This window comes from Acinonyx jubatus, chromosome A2 (genome assembly GCF_027475565.1).
Source record: "Acinonyx jubatus isolate Ajub_Pintada_27869175 chromosome A2, VMU_Ajub_asm_v1.0, whole genome shotgun sequence".
NCBI classification, from domain to species: Eukaryota; Metazoa; Chordata; class Mammalia; order Carnivora; family Felidae; genus Acinonyx; species Acinonyx jubatus.
Genome location: NC_069383.1, coordinates 106,641,186 through 106,663,918, shown reverse-complemented (window position 1 = coordinate 106,663,918; position 22,733 = coordinate 106,641,186). Strand labels below are relative to the sequence as shown.

General features: G+C 40.0%; 1 protein-coding gene across 6 annotated transcripts in view; it reads left to right on the top strand.

Annotated features, from left to right (window-relative positions):
• The window catches only part of SLC41A3 (solute carrier family 41 member 3), a 174,450-nt gene that overhangs the window by 107,798 nt on the left and 43,919 nt on the right, over window positions 1-22,733 (top strand). The window contains exon 10 of one of the 6 annotated variants that reach the window (XM_053218815.1): window positions 14,852-19,926. The exons of 4 other annotated variants lie outside the window; for them this stretch is intronic. In XM_053218815.1, the coding sequence (XP_053074790.1) occupies window positions 14,852-14,919 (68 nt within the window). In that variant the 3' untranslated portion in view covers window positions 14,920-19,926. Of the gene's footprint in view, window positions 1-11,518; window positions 11,711-14,851; window positions 19,927-22,733 lie in introns of those variants that run through there. One more of the 6 variants, XM_053218817.1, reaches the window with a different exon arrangement.

Below are 22,733 nucleotides of genomic sequence, written 5' to 3'. Positions count from 1 at the left end.
TCGGTTAAACCTCACATCCCAAAGCTGTACATGCTCTGGCTGATAGTGTCAAGGGCCTGAATCAGGCAGAAAGATAAAGTCAATTCCTTGGTCAAAGTCATGGTTGTTTAGATCCAACTTAATTCACAGATGTGATATGGTCTGGACAATAGACAGGGAGACGATGAGGATTTGAATCAAGGTGAAAGTCAAGGTCAAATTCAACATCAGTATCAAGTTTAAGGTCAATTTATAGTTAAGGTCAAGATCAGTTCCAAGACCAGGAACATACAGATCATCCCTGATGTATGACGATTTGACTTCTGATTTTTCAACTTTACAGTGATGTGAAAACAATCTGCATTCAATGGAAACCGTACTTCACATTTTGAGTTTTGATCTTTTACTGGGGTATTGGTATGGTATGATACTCTCTGGTGATGTGGGGCAGTTAGCAACAGCTGCAACTCTCTGTCAGCCAAGCAATTGTGGGGGCTAACAATTACTATCCTTACAGCCATTCTGTTTGTCACTTTCAGAAGAGTATTAAAATTATAGGAGATAGTCAATACTTTGTTATCTAATAGGCTTTGTGGGAAACGATTAAACTCTGATGTTTGATAGGTTAGGTGTATTCGATGCATTTTTCACTTATGTTTGACTTAAAATGGGTTTATTGGGATGTAACCCCATCATAAACTGAGGAGGATCTGTATTTAAGTTCACAATCATGGCTATACATGTCCTCGATGATTAGACAAAGAATTGGGTGTGAATCATGGACAAGGTCTAGATCAAGGTCAAATTCGTAGTTTGATCTAGATATTACCTTGAACAACAATCAGGAACCCGATGAGGAACTGAATCAAGGTCAAGGTCAATTTCATGGTCACTTTAAGGTCAAAGTCCTTATGGGTTAAGGATCAAGGGGTCAAGTTTGTGTTTGAAGTGAAACTTGATTAACATATTAGGGACAGATTTTCATTGAGGTCAGCATCAAGGTCAAGTATAAGGTTAAGGTTAAGGTCATGTGTTAAGACCTAGACATAGTTCAAGGTTAATATCAAGGTCAATTTCAAGTTCATATTCTGGAGTAGACCTATACATGAGAGTCTGAAACAGGTGGTGGTCTGAATTATGAACAAAATCATGATAAAATTCAAGTTCAGGATCAAAAGTCAAGGTTAAGTTCCAATTCAAAGTCAAGATCGGGGTTAAAATCAAATTTATATTTAGAAGGTCTGGCTGATAATCTGGGTCAGAATGTGTTCTAAACCAGGGTCGAGGTAAAGGCAGATTTCAATGTGCTAAGGTCATGTTAAAGGTGAAAGACAGGAGGACTTGGGCAACACATAGTATGGATTATAATCAGGAGCAAAAAGTAAATCTGATTTAGTGTCAAGGTCAAGATCAAAGTAAAATTCAAGCTCAGATTCAAAGTCTGGGCCAAGTTCAAGACTAAGATCAGTTAAAAAGACAAATCAAACTAAACTTCACATCAGGGTCAACATTACAATAAGGTCAAAGTCCAAGTCCAGTTCAAGTTGTAGTTCACAGCCTGGGCTACGCATGATAAAGTGGCTTTGAATCAGGGTTTACATGAAAGTCAAGGAGAAATTTAAAGTACAGGTCATCCTTGAGGCACCTGGGTGGCTAAGTTGATTAAGCTTCTGACTCTTGGTTTTGGCTCAGGTCATAATCCCACTGTTTGTGAGATTGAGACTGCTTCTGGCTCTGTGCTCACAGCATGGAGTCTGTTGAGATTCTCTTTCTCCCTCTCTTCCACTCTCCTGCGCTCACTGTCTCAATCTCTCTCTGAATCTCTATCTCTCTCTCTCTCAAAATAAATAAGTAAACTTAAAAAAAAACACATTTTCCTGCCTTGTCAAAAATTAGTTGGCCATATATTTGTGGGTCCATTTCTGGGTTCTCTATTATATTCCATTGATCTATGTGTCTTGTTTTTGTGCCAATACCTTACTTGCTTGATGATTACACTTTATAATACAGCTTAAAGTCCGGAATTGTGATGCCTCCAGCTTTGGTTTTCTTTTTCAAGATTACTTTTCTTTTCAGGGTCTTCTGTGATTTTATACAAATTTTAGGATTTTTTTTTCTAACTCTGTGAAGAATTTTGATAGGAATTCCATTGAATGTGTCAATTGCTTTGCATAGTATTGACATTTTAACAATATTTGTTTCTCCAATCCACGAGCGTAAAATGTTTTGCCATTTCTTTGTGTCTTCTTCAATTTCTTTCATAAGCTTTCTATAGTTTTCATCAGACAGATCTTTACCTCTTTGGTTAGGTTTATTCCTAAGTATTTTATGGTTTAGGTGCAATTGTAAATGGGATAGATTCCTTGGTTTCTCTTTCTGCTACTTCATTATTGGTGTATAAACTTCTATATATTGATTTTATATCCTGTGCCTTTGCTGAATTCATGGATCAGCTCTAACAGTTTTTTGGCGGAGTCTTTCAGGTTTTCCATGTAGAGTATCATGTCATCTGCGAAGAGTGAAAGTTTGACTTCTTCTTTGCCAATTTGGATACCTTTTATTTCTTTTTTGTTGTCTGATTGCTCCAGTAGGACTTCCAGCAGTATGTTGAAGAGCAGTGGTGAGAGTGGACATCCCTGTCGTGTTCCTGATCTTAGGGGAAATCTCTCAGTTTTTCCCCATTGAGCATGATATTGGCTGTGGGCCTTTCATATATGGCTTTTATGATATTGAAGTATGTTCCTTCTACTCCTACTTCCTTGAGGATTTTTATCAAGAAATGATGCTGTATTTTGTCAAATGCTTTTTCTGCATCTATTTTAAGGATCAAATGGTTCTTATCCTATCTACTCATGTGGTGTATCACATTGATTGACTTGCAAATATTGAACCAGCACTGCAGCCCAGAAATGAACCTCACTCAATCATGGTGAATAATTCTGTTAATGTACTGTTGAATTCAATTTGCTAGCATCTTGTTGAGAATTTCTGCATCCAAGTTCATCAGGGATATTGGCCTGTAATTCTCCTGTTTAGTGGGGTCATTGTCTGGTTCTGGAATCAAGGTAATGCTCCCTTCATAGAATGAGTTTAGAAGCTTTCCTTCAATTTTTATTGTTTGGAACAGTTTGAGAATAGATATTAACTCTTTTTTTTTGTAATTGTTATTAACATTTATTTATTGTTGACAGAGTATGAACAGGGGAGGGGCAGAGAGAGACACACACACAGAATCTGAAGCAGGCTTCAGGCTTGAGCTGTCAGCACAAAGCCTGACACGGGGCTCGAACCCACAAACTGTGAGATCATGACCTAAGCCACAGTTGGACACTCAACCGACCAAGCCACCCAGGTGCCCCAGTATTAACCGTTTTTTAAATGTCTGGCAGAATTTCCCTGGGAAGCCATCTAGCCCAAGACTCTTAATTGTTGAGAGATTTTTGATAACTGGCTTCATTTCTTTCCTTGTTATGGGCCTATTCAAATTTTCTGTTTCTTCCCTGTTTGAGTTTTGGTAGTGTGTGAATGTCTAGGAATTTGTCCATTTCTTCCAGATTGTCCAGCTTGTCAGTACATAATTTTCATAGTATTCTCTTATAATTATTTATTTTTCTATAGTATTGGTTGTGGTCTTCCCTTTTTCATTTGTGATTTTATCTATTTGGCCCTCTTTTCAAGTATCTTTCTAGTGGTTTATCAATTTTGTTTAGTCTTTCAAAAAATCAACTCTTAGTTTCATTGATCTGTTTTTTTAATGTGTGTTTTTTTTATTCTATATTGTTTATTTCTGCTCTATTTATTATTTCCCTTTTTCTACTGGCTTTGAGCTTTATTTGCTGCTCCTTTTCTAGCTTCTTAAGTGTAAGGTTAGGTTGTGTATTTGGGACCTTTCTTGCTTCTTGAGATAGGCCTGAATTGCAATGTATTTTCCTGTAAGGACTGCCTTTGCTGCAACTGAAAGTGTTTGGACTCTTGTGTTTTTATTTTCATTTGCTTCCATGTATTTTTTAATTAACTCCTCTTTGACAAAGCAAGAAAGAGCATCCAATGGAAAATAGAGAGCATCTTTAGCAAATGGTGCTGGGAGAACTGGACAGGGACATGCAGAAGAATGAAACTACCACTTTCTTACACGATACACAAAAATAAATTCAAAATGGATGAAAGATGTAAATGTGAAATGAGAAACCATCAAAATCCTACAGGAGAAAACAGGCAGCAACTTCTTACTTGACATGCCTCTGGAGGCAAGGGAAATAAAAGCAAAAAATGAACTATGAAGACCTCATCAAGACAAAAACTTCTGCACAGCAAAGGAAACAAAAAAAAAGGCAACTTATGGAATGGGAGATGTTTGCAAATAACATATCAGATAAAGGGTTAGTATCCAAAATCTACAAAGAACACCCAAAAACAATCCAGTGAAGAAATGTGCAAAAGACATGAACAGACACTTTTCCAAAGAAGACATCCAGATGGGTAACAAACACATGAAAAGATGCTCAACATCACCCATCATCAGAGAAATACAAATCAAAACAGCAATGGGATACTACCTAACACCTCTCAGAATGGGAAAAAATGAACAATTCAGGCAACAACAGATGTTGGTGAGGATGTGAAGAGGAACCCTTTTGAACACTTGGTGGGAATGCAAACTGGCTCAGTCACTCTGGAGAATAGTATGGATGTTCCCCAAAAAAATAAAAATAGAAATACCCTACTACCCAGCAGTTGCACTACTAGGAATTTATCCAAAGGATACAAAAATGCTGATTTGAAACACATTCATCCCAGTGTTTATAGCAATGTTATCAAAAATATCAAAATTGTAGAAAAAGCCCAAATGTCCATTGGCTGATGAATTGATAAAGATGTGGTACACACACACACACACACACACACAATGGAATAGCATTTGGTGATAAGAAAGAATAACATCTTGTCATTTGCAACAATGTGGATGGACTGGAGGGCAGTATGCTAAGTGAAGTCAGTCAGAGAAAGATACATGATTTCACGCATATGTGCAATTTGAGAAACTCAACAGATGAACCTAAAGTGATGGAAGGAAAAATAAGATAAAAACAGAGAGGGAGGCAAATCATAAGAGACTCTTAAATACAGAGAACAAACTGAGGGTTACTGCAGGGGTGTTGGTTGGGATGCATGGGCTAAATTGGTGATAGGCATTGAGGAGGGCACTTGTTGGGATGAGCAATGGGTGTCATATGTATGAGATGAATCACTGGGTTCGACTCCTAAAGCCAAGACTACACTGTATGTTAACTAACTTTAATTTTAAAAAAAAGTACAGGTCATCTTTAAGCTTGTACTTACTTTAAGTTGTACTTATTTTTAACAGATCAAAAATAAAAACCAACATTGATGCCAAAATCAAGTTTTAGGTGAAGTTCAAGGTTAAATGCAACTTCACATTTAGGGCTATACATTGTCTAGACATTTTATAAGAAAGGATGAGTGAGTCACAAGAAAGCTCAAGGTCAAGATCATAATCAAAGCTAAAATCAAGGCTAAAAGTAAAGAAATGTTAAGTTTGTCTGAGTTGGAATCAAAACAAGGCCAAGGAACATTCAAAGTTAGCATTAAAGAGAAGATCAAGACCAATGTCAAGAAAGAAAAATCTAAAGAAAAATAAAAATCAAGGTTAAGCTCAAGAATAGCACATAGTATTCAAGGAGCAGTTGTAGACTAGCCAAGACTGAGTGTGAAAGAAATGGCATTTAGATGGTGGGGAATGGGTGTGAAAAGAATGGTGGTTGTATCATACAGTGAGTGAGCATAGAGTGGTTGTTGAATGCACAAAGTTTAGTGTGCAAGGAGTGGAAGTCGGGTGGTAGGGAATACTTGTAGAGTGATTGCTAGATTACACATGAGCGCACAATGAGTGGAAGTAGAATAGCACAGTGAGTTTGCAAGGATTTATTGTTGAATGGCACAGTGTGCAAAGAATGGAAACTGCAAAGGCAGAATGAGTTAAAAAAGAGTGCCTATTGATTCGCAAGGAGCAAGTGTGCAGGAAGTGATTGTTGAATGGCAGAGGAGTGGTACTGGATGGAGAAGATGGAGTGCATTAAGAGAGATTGTTGAATAGCAAACAGTGAGTGTTCTAGGAAAGGGATTGGGCTGTACATAATGCATGTGCAAAGAATAGTTGTTGAATTGCACACTGTGATTATCCAAAGAGTGGTTTGCAAATCACAGTGAGTGTGGAAAGAGTGGTTATTGAAACACTAAATGTGCACAGAGAGGATGTTGAATGGTATACAGTGTGAATAGCAATTATTAATTGGAAAATAATGGGTTTGCAAGGAATGGAGGTTGGTAGGACCTTCCAAGAATACATATACTTTTGGAATTTCACACGGAGTATGTAAGGGATGATTGTCCAATGGCATGCAATGGGTGTAGTGAATGGAATTTGGATGGTACAGAATGAGTATAATGTGTATGAGGTTGTTCTTGAAAAGCATACAATGTGAGTGCAAGGAGTGGCATTGGAATAGCAATAATGAGTGTGGGAGGAGTGGATGTTAAATCACAAGTGGTGGTGAGTAATCCAGTGTAATTGTTAAATAAAGTACAGTCAGTGTGTGAGAGATATTTGAATAGCTCAGAATGAGTGGGCAGGTATTGTAAGTTGGATGGAACAGAACGAACATACATAGAGTATTTATTGCAGATAGTGAGTGTGCCAAGAGTGAGTATTGGATACCATGATGTTGGTTTTAATGAGTGGAAGTTGGATTGTGCAAAAGGATTATATATGAAAGGTTGGTCATTTGCACACATAATTTTGTGAGTCACAGACACTGAATGTGCAGGCAGGTAGAGCTAAATGGCACTGAATGAGTAGCCTGGAGTGAAGGTTGGATTGGAGGTGGAAATAATGTCTGTTGGAAAACCCACAGTGAGTGTGTGAAGAGCGACTCTTGAACTGCAGGCAATTGTGCACAAAGAAGGTATTAAATAGCACACAGTGTGCAAGCGATGATTGTCAAATGAAAAACAGGAGGTTAAAGAGTGACATTTGAATAGAGCAAAAGAAATGTGCAGAGAGATTGAATTATACACAATTTGCTATGAATTGGGGAGTCAGTGTGTGTATGAGTATGCAAAGACAGTAAACAGAATGTTTAGAATGAGTAGAATATGGATGGTGCAAAACTAGTATTCAAAGATTGGTTTTTTAATACTTATTTTTTTAAGTTTTTATTTAAATTCCAGTTAGTTTAACATGCTATTTCAAAGGGACACATACACCCTGATGTTTATAGAAACATTATCTACTATAGTCAAATTATGGCCACACCCCAAGTGCCCATTGACTGATGATATATATATATCATCCATTGACCCATCCTTCCCACTTTACTCTCAAATCCTCACTCTGGAGGTGTATTCCCTCCCTGGTCCCAGCCTATTCCCTCATGTCTCTGGAGGGCAACAGGAGGCTGCTGAGCCCTCTCCCTTGCTGGGATTCTGCTGACCCCAGTTCTCTCCTAAGACCACACCCCACCTCCTTCCTCAGCCAGGTGCTGCTGATACCTGGTGTACCCCTTCACTGCCATCCCACAGAGAGGACCCTTAACCCTGGACAGGGGAAGATGAGTGGTTTCTGTCCCATGACAGTGTGTGTTCTGTCCCCAATCCCATTCAACTGGCTGTACCTACCAAGGTGTATTTATATTCCCATTGGCCTTCCTGGGTAAGGGCCATCTTTCTTCCATCTCTGCTAAGGACCAGAAAGGGTGGGAGATGAAAAAAGAGACAAAGAAGAACAAGGGAAATGGAGTTGAGTAAGGGAGAGCTGGGTTCCAAACAGATGGTAAAATAGAGGATGGGGGATGGGTTGGGTGCAGATGACTTGGAAATGCCCAGTAAACATGACAGAGAATGACCTGGGAAAGAAGCAGAGGGAGAAATGAAAATAGACAAATCAGCAGAGAGAGGGAGGGAGGCAGAATAGAGAAGGGGGCCCTGACCATCAGTAACAATGTGGGCAATAGAAGGGTAGATCCAATCATACCTCGAGATCATAAAAGCCATATATGGATGACCCAATGCTAATATCATCCTCAATGGATAAAAACTGAGAGCTTTCCCCCTAAGGTCAGGAACAAGACAGGGATGTCCACTCTCGCCACTGTTATTCAACATAGTATTGGAAGTCTTCGACTCTGCAATCAGACAACACAAAGAAATAAAATGCATCCAAATTGGCCAGGAGGAGGTCAAACTTTCACTCTTTGCAGGCGACATGATACTCTATATGGAAAACCCAAAATGTTCCACCAAAAAACTGCTAGAACTGACCCATGAATTCAGCAAAGTTGCAGGATATAAAATCAACACACAGAAATCAGTTGCATTCCTATACACCAACAATGAAGCGACAGAAAGAGAAATCAAGGAATCGATCCCATTTACAGTTGGACCAAAAACCATAAAATACCTAGGAATAAATATAACCAAAGAGGTGAAAAATCTATACACTGAAAACTATAGAAAGCTTATGAAAGAAATTGAAGAAGACACCAAAAAATGGAAAAAGATTCCATGCTCCTGGATAGAAAGAACAAATATTGTTAAAATGTTGATATATACCAAAGCAATCTACATATTCAATGCAATCCCGATCAAAATAACTAACACCAGCATTCTTAACAGAGCTAGAACAAATAATCCTAAAATTTGTATGGAACCAGAAAAGACCGTGAATAGTCAAAGCAATCTTGAAAACAAAAACCAAAGCAGGAGGCATCACAATCCCAGACTTCAAGCTATACTACAAAGCTGTAATCATCAAGACAGTATGGTACTGGCACAGGAACAGACACTCAGATCAATGGAACAGAATAGAGAACCCAGAAATGGACCCACAAACGTATGACCAACTAATCTTTGACAAAGCAGGAAAGAATATCCAATGGAATAAAGATAGTCTTTTCAGCAAGTGGTGCTGGGAAAACTGTACAGCGACATGCAGAAGAATGAACCTGGACCACTTTCTTACACCATACACAAAATGGATGAAAGACCTCAATGTAAGACAGGAAGCCATCAAAATCCTCGAGGAGAAAGCAGGCAAAAACCTCTTTGATCTTACCCACAGCAACTTCTTACTCAACACGTCTCCAGAGGCAAGGGAAATAAAAGCAAAAATGAACTACTGGGACCTCATCAAAATAAAAAGCTTGTGCACAGCGAAGGAAACAATCAGCAAAACTAAAAGGCAACCGACAGAATGGGAGAAGATATTTGCAAATGACATATCAGATAACGTGTTAGTATCCAAAATCTACAAAGTACTTATCAAACTCAACACCCAAAAAACAATCCAATGAAGAAATGGGCAAAAGACATGAATAGACACTTCTCCAAGGAAGACATCCAGATGGCCAACTAACACATGAAAAAAGGCTCAACACCACTCATCATCAGGGAAATACAAATCAAAACCACAATGAGATACCACCTGACACCTGTCAGAATGGCTAACATTAACAATTCAGGCCACAACAGATGCTGGCGAGGATGCAGAGAAAGAGGATCTCTTTTGCATTGCTGGTGGCAATGCAAGCTGGTGCAGCCACTCTGGAAAACAGTATGGAGGTTCCTCAAAAAAACAAAAATAGAACTACCCTACAACCCAGCAATTGCACTACTAGGCATTTATCCATGGGATACAGGTGTGCTGTTTCGAAGGGACACATGCACCCCCTTGTTTATAGCAGCACTATGAACAATAGCCAAATTATGGAAAGAGCCCAAATGTCCATCTATGGATGAATGGATAAAGAAAATGTGGCATATATATACATTGGAGTATTACTTCAATCCAAAAGAATGAAATCTTGCCATTTGCAACTACGTGGATGGAACTGGAGGGTATTATTCTAAGTGAAATTAGTCAGAGAAAGACAAAAATCATATGACTTCACTCATATGAAGTTTTAAGAGTCAAAACAGATGGACATAAGGGAAGGGAAACAAAAATAATATAAAAACAGAGAGGGGGACAAAACAGAAGACACTCATAAATATGGAGAACAAACTGAGAGTTCCTGGAGGGGTTGTGGGAGGGGGGATGGGCTAAATGGGTAAGGGGCATTAAGGAATCTACTCCTGAAATCATTGTTTCACTATATGCAACTAATTTGGATGTAAATTTTAAAAAATAGGGGCGCCTGGGTGGCGCAGTGGGTTAAGCATCCGACTTCAGCCAGGTCACGATCTCACGGTCCGTGAGTTCGAGCCCCGCGTCAGGCTCTGGGCTGATGGTCGGAGCCTAGAGCCTGTTTCCGATTCTGTGTCTCCCTCTCTCTCTGCCCCTCCCCCGTTCATGCTCTGTCTCTCTCTGTCCCAAAAATAAATAAACGTTGAAAAAAAAAGAATAAAATAAAAAATAAAAAATAATTTAAAAAAATAAAACAAAACAAAAAGAAGTGTCTCCATTCCTCTTTTCCTGGTGATAATAATGACCTGGCATGGACAAGGTAACCAGGAGTTTGGACCATATAGCTTAGTCTAGCTGAAGTACTAGAACAATTAAATTCCAAGAAAGAGATGATGAGTACTTAATAGGGCTTTAAGATTAGTTGCAATAACAACTATTATAGTTTGTTCCAATAAACCTGGTAATTAAATTTGCCTCTTAGAGATTCCAGCATCTTGAAGGCCTAATGAGAGATTTGTTCATGGAAGCACGGACTATGGCAGGTGTGCCTATAACATCAGCTTACCAGTGAGTTCAGCTGCAGTTGCAGCTGATCCTGTAATCCTGGGTTCTTCCAAACTAAAATGAGCACCATGGAGTTTTCCAATTTTTTCCTCAGGGCCTTCTCCAAAACCACAGGATACCATTCATCCATTACCCAAGAGAAGCCCAGAATTGATGGGGAAAGATAACAGTGCTGGGGGTAACCCTCAATCAATGAGCAAAAGTGCCTGGTGGATGAATGCCCCAGCCTCTTGTGTTTGGGAAAGACAATGTTGGAGATGATTTTATGCACATCTTTATGATCCTAGAAAAATTTAACCCTAACTATTCAAAGCAAATATTTCAATAGTGCACCATTAGTTTTGCTTTTCTCTGTATCACTCTGCCAACTTCCTACTCTATCTCTGTAATTATCTTGCAAATAAACCACCTGCAACTCAAAAAATAAATAAATAAAAATAAATAAATAAATAATTTTTTAAAAAGGGTAGATCCAAATTCATTATATGCTGTGATGGTTAATTTTATATGTCAGCTTACTTGGGTTAAGGGGTACCCAGATAGCCGATAACACTTTAATTCTGAGTGTATCTGTGAGAATGTTTCCAGAAGAGATTAGCAGTTGGAGCAGTAGATTGAGGAAGAAGATCGCCATTCCTCATGAGACTGGGCATCATCCAATCCATTGAGGACCTTAATAGAACAAAACAGCAGAGGAAGGGCAAATTTGTCCTGTGCTTGAGCTGGGGTATCCATCTACTCCTACTCTTGGACATTTATGCTGCTGTTTTTCAGGCCTTTGTACTCAGACTGGGACTTAACACCACTGGCTCCCCTGGTTGTCAGGTGTGAAAGTTGGGACTAGAACCATACCACTGGCTTTCGTGGGCCTCCAGCTTGCAGATGGCAGATTGTGGGACTTCCTTCTCAGCTTCCATTATTGTGTTAACCAATCCCACCTAATAAATCTTTTTCTGTATATCTATATATATCCTATTGGTCCTGTTTCTCTAGAGAACACTGACTGGTACAGATGCTTTTAACATTTCCAATTCCCCCTTTATATTTATTTTGTTGGATTCAGAGTGAGGTCTCAATGCTTCTCCAGTCTTTTTCACATATCAAAAATACAGGCATACCTTGGAGATATTGCAGGTTTTGTTCCCGACCATTGCAATAGACCTAATATTGCAGTAAGGCAAAGTCAAAATGTGTTTTTGTTCTCCTAGAGAATATTAAAGTTATGTCTAAAACAATGCACATGCCTTAATTAAAAAATATTTTATTGCTAACAAATGCTAACCATCATCTGAGCTTTCAGTGATCACAGATCACTATAACAAATATGATAAATGATGAAGTTTGAAATACTGTGAGAATTACCAAAATGTGAGGCAGGGACATGAAGTCAGCAAATGCTGTTGGGGAAAAATGGTGCTGATAGACTTGTTTGACAGGGTTGCCAGAAACGTTCAATTTGTAAAAAAAAAAAAAAAAAAATTAAAATTAAAAAAAAAAACACAGTATCTGCAAAGTGCAATAAAGTGAAGTGAAATAAAGTATACTTGTGTTCTTTGGTGCTTAGTGAATTTTCACTACTTCAGTATGTACTTGGTAAGGATATTGATGTATTTTATATTAACAAACAAAACCTAGGTTAACCAGTTAGTCTAATACTCAATAGATTTTCTTCCTTGCATGATGTGTTAAATTGATGGGCTATGAAATAAAGTCCTCAACTACTTTAAGTATATGTTCTGTTCAAGTTCCCTTTGTCCTTTCTCAGCAGATGTTGAAGGTTGAGCTGGATTAACATGGAATTTTAATCTAACAGAGATCATCTGTTCATGGTGAATAAATGGCTCAGAGTTATTTCCGTTGCTAATCCTCTTTCACGCTTTCCAGTGCCAGTAATTTTTTCTTCTCAATTTCATAGTTTTCATAGGATAATATGGTTTTGTGGGAAAGAGGAATTGAGATTAATGTAAATGAAAGCAGGAAAACGAAGTCTATCTTGCTCAGGAGTATGAAATATGGTCTGGAATCTTTAGCCTGTGCTGGTTACTCTCTGCTAGCTTTTCCTACTCACTTTCTTGCCTGCCCACCTGAGTACACATACAGAAAGTCACAAGAGAGCTGGTAAGAGAGAGACAAAATTCCCCTCCCCCAGTTTTTCTTATTGCACTAAAATACAGCAAAATTTACCATTTTAATTTTTAAGTATACAGTTCAGTGGTGTTAAATCCATTCACAACTTTGGGCAACCATCACCACCATCCATCTCCAGAACTCTTTTCACCTTGTAAAACTGAGACACCATATCCATTGAACAAAGACTACCTATTCCTCCCAGTCCTCAGCCCCTGGCAAACAGTGTTCTACTTTCTGTCTTTATGATTTTGACTCTTCTAAGTATTTCCTAGAAGTGGAATAATACATTATTTGTCTTTTTTTGACTGGTTTATTTCACTTAGCATACTTTTCTCAAGGTTCTTCTATGTTGTAGCCTAACTTTCTTCTTTTTCAAGACAGGAAAATATTCTTTTGTATGTATAGACCACATTTTGGTTATCCATTCATCCATTGATGTACATTTGGGTTGCTTCCACATTTAGCTATTGTTTACTATGCTACTATGAACGTGGATATATTTTATTTTAAATCAATTTTGTCTGATAGTATAACCACCCCTGATCTTTTTGGGTGCTATTTGTATAGAATATCTTTTCCATACTTTCCCTTTAACTCTATTTATGTCTTCTGATCTAAAATCAGTCTCTTGTAGACAGCAAATACTTCAATCATATTTTTTAATCCATTCTGCCAATCTCTGCTTTTTGACTGGAGAGTTTAATCCACTTTTGTTTGAAGTAATTACTGGTAAGGAGGGATTTGTTTCTATCACTTTGCTGTTTGCTTTCTGTGTGCTTTATAGCGGGTTTTTGTTTTGTTTGTTTGTTTGTTTGTGTTTTTTTTTGGTGCCTTATTTCCTGCATTACTGTCTTCTCTTGTGTTTAGTTGATTTTTTCTAGTGAAATGTTTACATTATTTTCTCATCTCCTTTTGTGTATATTCTACAGCTGCTTTCTTCATGGTTATCATGGGAAGTACATTTAACATAGTAAGTTATAATACCCTAATGTGTATTTATACTAGTTTAACTTCAATAGCATGGAAACACTCTGCTCCTTTACAGCTCTGACCCCACCTCCTTTCAGTTAGTGATGTCAAAAAATTATATACTTTTGGATTGAGTCTAAAACATAGAGTAATACTTCTTTTAAAAAACTACATTAGTCTCTTAATGTAGAAAGGAAAAAGTAGAGATGGAAACTAAAGTTATAATAATACTAGCTTTTATACTCATCCATATATTTCTTTTTACCAGAGATCTTTATTTATTCATAAGACTTTGAGTTACTTTCCATTGCCTTTTAATTTCAGCCTGAACTACTCCCTTCATTGCAGGGCTGGTCTAGAAGTAGCAATGTTCTAAGCTTTGGCATATCTGAGAATGTCTTAATTTATCCCTCGTTTTTTCTTGGGGAGGGGGGAGAATCCCTCCCTCCATCCTCCCTCCCTCCCTTCCATCCTTCCTTCCTTTTCTCCCTCCCTCTCTTTCTCCTTCCCTCCCTCCTTTTCTTCCTTCCTCGCTCCCTCCTTCTTTTCTCCTTCCTTCCTTCCTTCCTTCCTTCCTTCCCTCCCTCCCTCCCTCCCTCCCATCCTTTCTTCCATTCCATTCTTCCCTCCAAATCCTTTCTGCTGGTCCCTTCCCTTCCATTCCCTTCCTTCCTTCCCTTCTTCCCCTTCCTTACCTTCCTCCTTTCCTTTCCTTTCCTTTCCTTTCCTTTCCTTTCCTTTCCTTTCCTTTCCTTTCCTTTCTCCCCTTCCCTTTCCTTCCTTGACCCCCTCCCTCCCTCCCTTCCTCCCTTTGTCCCTTCCTCCCCTTCCTCCTTCCTTCCCTTCCCTTTCTCTTTCTCTTTCTTTCTGAACTTTTATAAACATATGATGTTATGTTAGTTTAAGATGTATAATATAATGAATCAACAATCTCTCTCTCATTTTTGAAAGACAGTTTTGCCAGAGTAGGATTGTTGGTTGGCATTTTTTCCCCAACATTTTGAATAGATCAACCCACTGTCATTTGGCCTCTGAGGCTGCTGAAGAAGACTGTGCTGATGATCTTATTGGGGTAAATGTCACAAATGCTGTCTTCCTTCAGTAAGGTCATTAACAAGAGTCAGCAGACCTCCTCCAGCTTCCTAAGACTTTTCTGTGAAGTCCATAGCATGAAGGGCTGGGATCACACCAATATCATAAAAATGCTCCAGGTGACTGACAGTACAGAAACACTCTTCCTCATCTCAGAGTACATTAGTGGGGGTGACATATTTGGTTATTTACTGGGCCATGGCTGCATGACAGAGAAAGAGTCTCAAGGCAAATTATAGCAGCTAGTATGCACTGTGCAGTACTGCCAGTGTCATCAGCCTTCAGGGACCTGAAGCTGGAGAGCCTACTTTTTGGTGTTAACCTGATCATAAAAATTGTAGACTTTGGCCTCAGCAATGAGTTCACCATCAGCCATAAGCTGAATGTCTACTGTGGCAGCCCCCACCCCCCAACTTATGCTCCCTCAGAACTCTTCTGGCCCTGTGATGGATGTGTGGATCCTGGGAACCAGTCTGTCACCATGGTCACTGGTGCCCCTGCCTTTTGTGGGAGAGGACTTCTGGCAGCTATGGAAGCAGATCCTGAGGAGACAATACCATATCCAAAATTCTTCCCTCTTGAATGTGAAAACCTCTTGAGAAAACTGATGGTCCTCAACCCCAGTGACAGAAGAATGTTAGAAGATATTTTGAGAGATCCATAATGTGGTGCAGGAGAAGGAACTCAGGCCTTACAATGAGCCACTCCATGACACCAAGGACCCCCAGGTGACTCAAGTGATAATGAACATGGGCTATGTGTGGGACCAGATCTAGGACCCATCAACAGCCTGGAAGTTTAACAGTGGTATGGCCACCTCCTGGATTTTGAGTTCTGAGAAACCCAAGATGGAGGGCCATGCCATCACAGCAACGCCCTCCCCTTCTGCTGACTCCAACAGCTGCAATCCTTCCCAAACCCAGGAGGCTCAGCAGGTGTCAGAGGCAGTAGAAAATGCTGCCGGCATGAGCCAGCTATACCTGCCTGGTTGGTCAGTAAAGAAACAGAGAGGCCTGAAGGGGACCAGGAGACAGAGCAGAAGCACATAGTGCCTGCCATTCCCCACCCAGCCTGAAGTGAAAGACCCCCATCTCCAGCACAGCATCTCAGTGTGGCCCTGGAGCATCCTCTGCCTCCAGTTCAGCCCCCAACGTGGCCCTGGTACCTCCTCCACCCAAGGCACTAGCAGCAGTAATAAAGCCCTGGACTGTGTTCTCAAAACGAAACTCCTCCACACCAGGCAGCTTGATGGTATGACCCCAGCCTCCTCCTTTGGCCAGAGCCAGGGCTGGCATGGAGTGGCCATCATGTTCCTCATATCTTATTCTAAGACACTTGTGTTTTAGGCTGCCAAGCAAGAACCAGAATGGCAAGCAAAATAAAGTTAAGTCAGTTTAATCTCTCATGGGGGATGGCCAAGGCAGGGATCAAATACTGGGGAGGTCGAGCCATACTCTATACATTTTAAATGGAAAGAAAAAAAGATGCTGAGCTCCAGGGAGTCTGGCGACATGGTACAGGAGATTGGTCAGAGGCTGGAAGGGGTACAAGAAGTACACGGTGGGTGTGCAAGGGCGCTTAGACAAGAGAACTTGGTTCCATGGACAGAGAGGCTTGCAAACTGCTCTGGAGTTCTCTGCATGGGATTCAAATCAAGAGGGTATCCCACGTCTATGGCCTACAAGAGGAGAGGTCGCTCTAGTTGCAGGTTCATCCCTCTGTCCCCATCGTGACTGGGTTTTTTCTTGGAACACTTCTCCCCTCCCCTGCTCTTCTCTGTCTTTTCTTCCATGTTTAGGAAAAGGGGGGAAGTTCTACCAAATCCTGTAATAAAAGCTCCAGAAAGATGTATCACAGATACTGTTCTGCATCCTCCCCACACAGAATTAGGGCTGAGACATGCCCCAGTGGGAGGAGTGTATAGTGATGTAGTACTTGGGAAGTCACCAGAACAACTAAATGGAAAAATGATTTAAGGGAATTATCACGAGAGGATTGCAGGGCAGAAATGCAGAGATTGTGTATTACCTTCCTACACTAACATTGCCCAACATTTTCAGAAGGACCAAGGGGAGCATTTGGGTCCTGTGCCTGTGGTAATTGTGACCAAGAGTTCACAACAGGGTAACAAAGTCCCATGAACCAGCCTGTGTGGGAGTCAGAAGTGGTGTGGGGGTGGGCCCCAAAGTGGCTTAGGGGTCACTGAAGCTTGCAACTGAGTTTCCTGACTGTAATGCAGTAGTTGGATCTCTCCACTGTGATGGTTTTTCCTTTTTATAACAGTAGCATGGAGCAGTCCTTCTAAGAGGCCTGAGGTATTGGCTGTTTATCCAATTCAAAGTTCAAAGGGGCACTCCATGAGGATCCAGACATTCTGGGGGATTTATGGTAAGAGACAGCAGCTTGGAGGGATGTAGGGGATGCCAGAAAGGTGGCTGTAAAAGCCTGGTTTCCAGAAAACAGGTATTTACATTTTTTTGGCAGTGAATTTGTGGTTTCAGATAGCTATCAGGGAGCTACCCTGTGGGCTTCTAAGAAACACGAGGAATCTCCAAGAGGTCCCCCGACTGCTTTGGTGATGCCCAGCTGCACTGTGTGCAGTCTTTCAACATGCTGTGACCCTGCCCAGGGATGGTCCTTGCATTTGACCAGAGAAGATGCTCCATCCCCCCTTACAGCAGGGCCAGGGGAAGCAAGAAAAAGTACTAGGGACAGGGTGGGGGTCTTGTGGCTCCCCCCACCGAGTTTGGGTTTTCTTTATGATGGACAATTCAAAGTGTGGTCAACCAGTTTTGCTCTCCTTAGAATCCATCCATGGCTCTTCTCCCCTTCAGGGCAAGTCCCAGTCATTTAGTGGGCTTTTAGGACTCTCCTACCTGTCCCCATGAAGACCTTTTCACCATCACCCTGCACTTGCACACACTGAATCATTCACTTTCCCACAGATACCTTGCCTATGTGGCTTCCTCTCTGAGAAGCCCATATGCTGGACATTCAGCCAAATGACATTGGGCTCCCCCCCCAAGATGAACCACACATAGATCCCACCTGAAGAATTCATGGGCCAGTTGGGAAGACAAGGCAGGGACATAACTACAGTACAGTCACCTGTTCATAGGTGCAATGGGAAGGATATTCAAAGCACAGCATATGTTCATCTACTGCTTGAGGTATCAGGGTGGCTTCCTGAAGGAGGTGGTGTCTAGTAGGCCCCAGGTGTATGGGTTTGACACAAGAAATGGAGAAGGGGCATTCTAGACAGAAGGAAGCTGGAGTGTTAGGTTAATCGGATCAGAGATAGAGAGTGAGAGTAGGGAGGGAGGGATTGGACTAGCACCCTTTGTGTACAGGACCAACCCACTGGTGCATTTTGCTATGGGTCTCTAAAAATGAACATCCCACAGCTCAGGGCCTGGAAAGCAATCAGCTCTGATGGTGAAGTGCTCTGTTAATAAAACTTTCTCCTTCTGTGAGCTGTGGGCCTGGCTGCTGAGCCAGTGGTTTCCACTGATCTCTCTCATTAGTCAAAGCTTAGTTTCACAGGAAAGGGTTTGGGTTTTGTTCTGAAGAGCAGGGGATCCACTCCTGCTGGGGGTCCGGCAGGGATTGATATAGTCGACTTCCATTGGGCAAGACACACCATTGGCTGCTGTGGACTCTGGGTGGGAGAGTGGGAGCCAGGGCCCCTCCCTAGGAGAAGTAGGTCACTGTGGTCATCTGAAAAAGGAGACCTAGTGTACTGGGAATTTGGGGGTTAGGGAGGGCAAGGCACAGAGGAATGGAGAAGTGGAGGGGATGGGAGAGAAGGGGACTAGAGGAGGAAGGAGAGGGTGGCCTGGAGGTCTTAAAAGGTAGTTTCTGCAAAACTGGCCTAGAAATGACTATCCAGTGACAGAGGAAGAAAACAATCAAGAACAATTTTTAGATTATTGACTCAAACTGTGAAGACAGTGGTAGTTTTTGCTTAGAGTGAAGATGGGGGCAGAAATAAGATTTGTTGAACAAACTGAGTCCCCTTTGGGACCTAGGAAGTTTAGCAGGCCTCATTAGAAAGCTCATTTCTAAGCTCATTGTATCTCCCCACAGTGCCAAAGCTTCTTCAGAAACATGATTTTTAAGCAGTATGGTAATTATTATATAGTACAATACATACCTGATTATCTTATTGATAAGGCATTTAAATTGCTTCTAATTTTTTGCCATTGTACACACCACAGTGAACATTTTGTACATTAATCTTTGTCAGCATCTTTGATTATTTTATAATTGTGTATTTTATTCTTTTATTGAAGTATAGTTAACATACAATATTATATGAGTTTCAAATGTACAAAATGTAGTTTAACATTTATATACATGCAAAATTAACACCATGGTAACACTACCTACCCTCTGTCACCACACAGAGTTGTTACGCATTATTAACTATATTCCTCATTATGTATGTTGCATCCCCACGTCTTATTTATTTTATAACTGGGAGTTTGTACCTTTGTAACTGGAAGATCACCCTTTCCCCATTTTGTCTACGACCATCCTCTCCCCTCTGTCAACCACCAGATTATTCTCTGTGTCTATGAATAAGATTCTGTTTTATTTCATTTTTTAGAAATTCCACATATAAGTGAAATCATATGGTATGTCTTTCACTGATTTATTCGGCTTGGCATAATGTCCTCCAGATCCACCCATTTGTCACAAATGGGGAGATTTCATTCTTTTTTAAAGTAATACTTCATTGTGTATATGTATATTACATTCTTCTTTATCCATTCATCTATTGATGGACAGTTGGGTTGCTTTCATATCTTGGCTGTTGTCAATAATGCTGCAATAAACATTGGGAGACATAGATCTCTTGGAAGTAGTATTTTTGTTTTCTTAGAATAAATACCCAAGAGTGTAATTGATGAATTGTATGGTAGTTCTATTTTTAATTTTTTTGAGGAACCATCACACTGTTTTCCACAGTGGCTGCACCAATTTACATTCCCACCAACAGCGCATGAGCATTCCCTTTTCTCCATATCTTCGCCAATGCCTGCTCTTTCTTATCTTTTTTGATAATAGCCATTCTGACAGGTATGAGGTGATATTTCATTGTGCTTTTGATTTGCATTTCTCTGATGATATTGACCATCTTTTCATCTTTTCATGTTGGTCATGAGTATGTCTTCTTTGGAAAAATATCTATTCAGATGCTGTGCTCATTTTTAAGTTGGATTGTTTACTTTTTTTAATGTTTATGTTTGACAGAGAGAGAGAGAGAGAAACAGAGCATGAGTGGGGAGGGGCAGAGAAAGAGGGAGACACAGAATCTGAAACAGACTCCAGGCTCTGAGCTGTCAGCACAGAGCCCGACATGGGGCTTAAACTCACAGACTGCGAGATCATGACCTGATCAAAGTCTGATGCTCAACCGAATGAGCCACTCAGGCGCCCCTGGATTGTTTACTTTTTATTGAGTTGTGTGAGTGAGTTCTTTATCTATTTTGGATGTTAACTCCCGTATTTGCAACATTTGCAAATATCTTCTTCCATTCAGTGTGTTGCCTTTTCATTTCATTATTGGTTTGCTTTGCTGTGCAAAACTTTTTAGTTTGATGTCATCAAAGTTGTTCATTTTTTGCTTCTGTTTCCCTTGTGTGAGAAGGCAGATCCAAAATACATACATACATACATACATACTGTTCAGATTGATGTTCAGGAGCTTACTGTTTATGTTTTCTTCTAGGAGATTTGTGGTTTCTTGACTTACATGTAAGTCTTTTTTTTAATGGAGAAACTTTTATTTATTTATTTTTATTTTTAAGTATAATTTGTTGTCAAATTGGTTTCTATACAATACCCACTGCTCATCCCAACAAGTGACCTCCTCCCTGCCCATCACCAACTTTCCCCTCTCCCACACCCCCCATCTACTCTAAGCTTGTTCTCAGTCCTTAAGAGTCTATTATGGTTTGCCTCCCTCCTAATCTTTTTTTTCCCTCTTCCCCTCCCCCATGGTCTTCTGTTAAGTTTCTCAAGATCCACATATAAGTGAAAACATATAGTATCTGTCTTTCTCTGCCTGGCTTATTTCACCCTGGAGGGCATAATACCCTCCAGTTCCATCCACATTGCTTCAAATGGCCAGATTTCATTCTTTCTCATTGCCAAGTAGTATTCCATCTTATATATAAACCACATCTTCTTTATCCATTCATCCATCGATGGACATTTGGGCTCTTTCCATACTTTGGCTATTGTTGATACTGCTGATGTAAACATTGGGGTACATGTGCCCCTATGCATCAGCATTCCTGTATCCTTTGGGTAGATTCCTAGCTGTGCTATTTCTGGGTCATAGGGTAGTTCTATTTTTAATTTTTTAAGAGACCTCCACACTGTTTTCCAGAGTGGCTGCACCAGTTTGCAGTCCCACCAGCAATGCAAGAGGGTTCCTGTTTCTCCACATCCTCTCCAGCATCTATAGTCTCTTGATTTGTTCATTTTAGCTACTCTGACTGGTGTCGGGTGATATCTCACTGTAGTTTTGATTTGTATTTCCCTGATGATGAGTGACTTTGAGCATCTTTTCATGTGTCTGTTGGCCATCTGGATATCTTCTTTGGAAAAGTGTCTATTCATGTCTTCTGCCCATTTCTTCACTAGATTATTTGTTTTTTGGGTGTGGAATTTGGTGAGTTCTTTATAGGTGTTAGATACTAGCCCTTTATTCGATGTGTCATTTGCAAATATCTTTTCCCATTCTGTCAGTTGCCTTTTAGTTGTATTGATTCCTTTGCAGTGCAGAAGTTTGTATCTTGATGAGGTCCCAATAGTTCATTTTTGTTTTTAATTCCCTTGCCTTTGGATATGTGTCAAGTAAGAAATTGCTACAGCTGAGGTAAAAGAGGTTTTTCCCTGCTTTCTCCTCTAGGGTTTTGATGGTTTCCTGTCTCACATTCATATCCTTCATCCATTTTGAGTTTATTTGTATGTATGATGTAAGAAAGTGGTCTAGTTTCATTCTTCTGCATGTTGCTGTCCAGTTCTCCCAGCACCATTTGTTAAAGAGACTGTGTTTTTTTCCATTGGGTACTCTTTCCTGCTTTGTCAAAGATTAGTTAGCCATACATTTGTGGGTCCAATTCTAGGGTCTCTATTCTATTCCATTAGTCTGTGTGTTTGTTTTTGTGCCAATACCATACTGTCTTGATGATTACAGCTTTGTAGTAGAGACCAAAGTCTGGGATTGTGATGCCTGTCATTTTGGTTTTCTTCTTCAATATTACTTTGGCTATTCAGGGTCTTTTGTGGTTCCATTCAAATTTTAGGAATGTTTGTTCTAGCTTTGAGAAGAATGCTGGTGCAATTTTGATTGGTATTGCATTGAATGTGTAGTTGCTTTGGGTATTATTGACATTTTAACAATATTTATTCTTCCAATACATGAGCATGGAATGTTTTTCCATTTCATTTTATCATCTTCAATTTCCTTCATAAGCTTTCTATAGTTTTCAGCATACAGAACTTTTACATCTTTGGTTAGGTTTATTCCTAGGTATTTTATGGTTCTTGGTGCAATTGTGAATGGGATGTTTCTTTATTTCTCTTTCTGTTGCTTCATTATTGGTGTATAAAAATTCAACCAATTTCTGTACATTAATTTTGTACCCTGCGACCTTGCTGAACTCATGTATCAGTTCTAGCAGACTTTTGGTGGAGTCTGTCAGGTTTTCCATGTAGAGTATCATTTCATCTGCGAAAAGTGAAAGTTTGACTTCATCTTTGCCAATTTTGATGTCTCTTATTT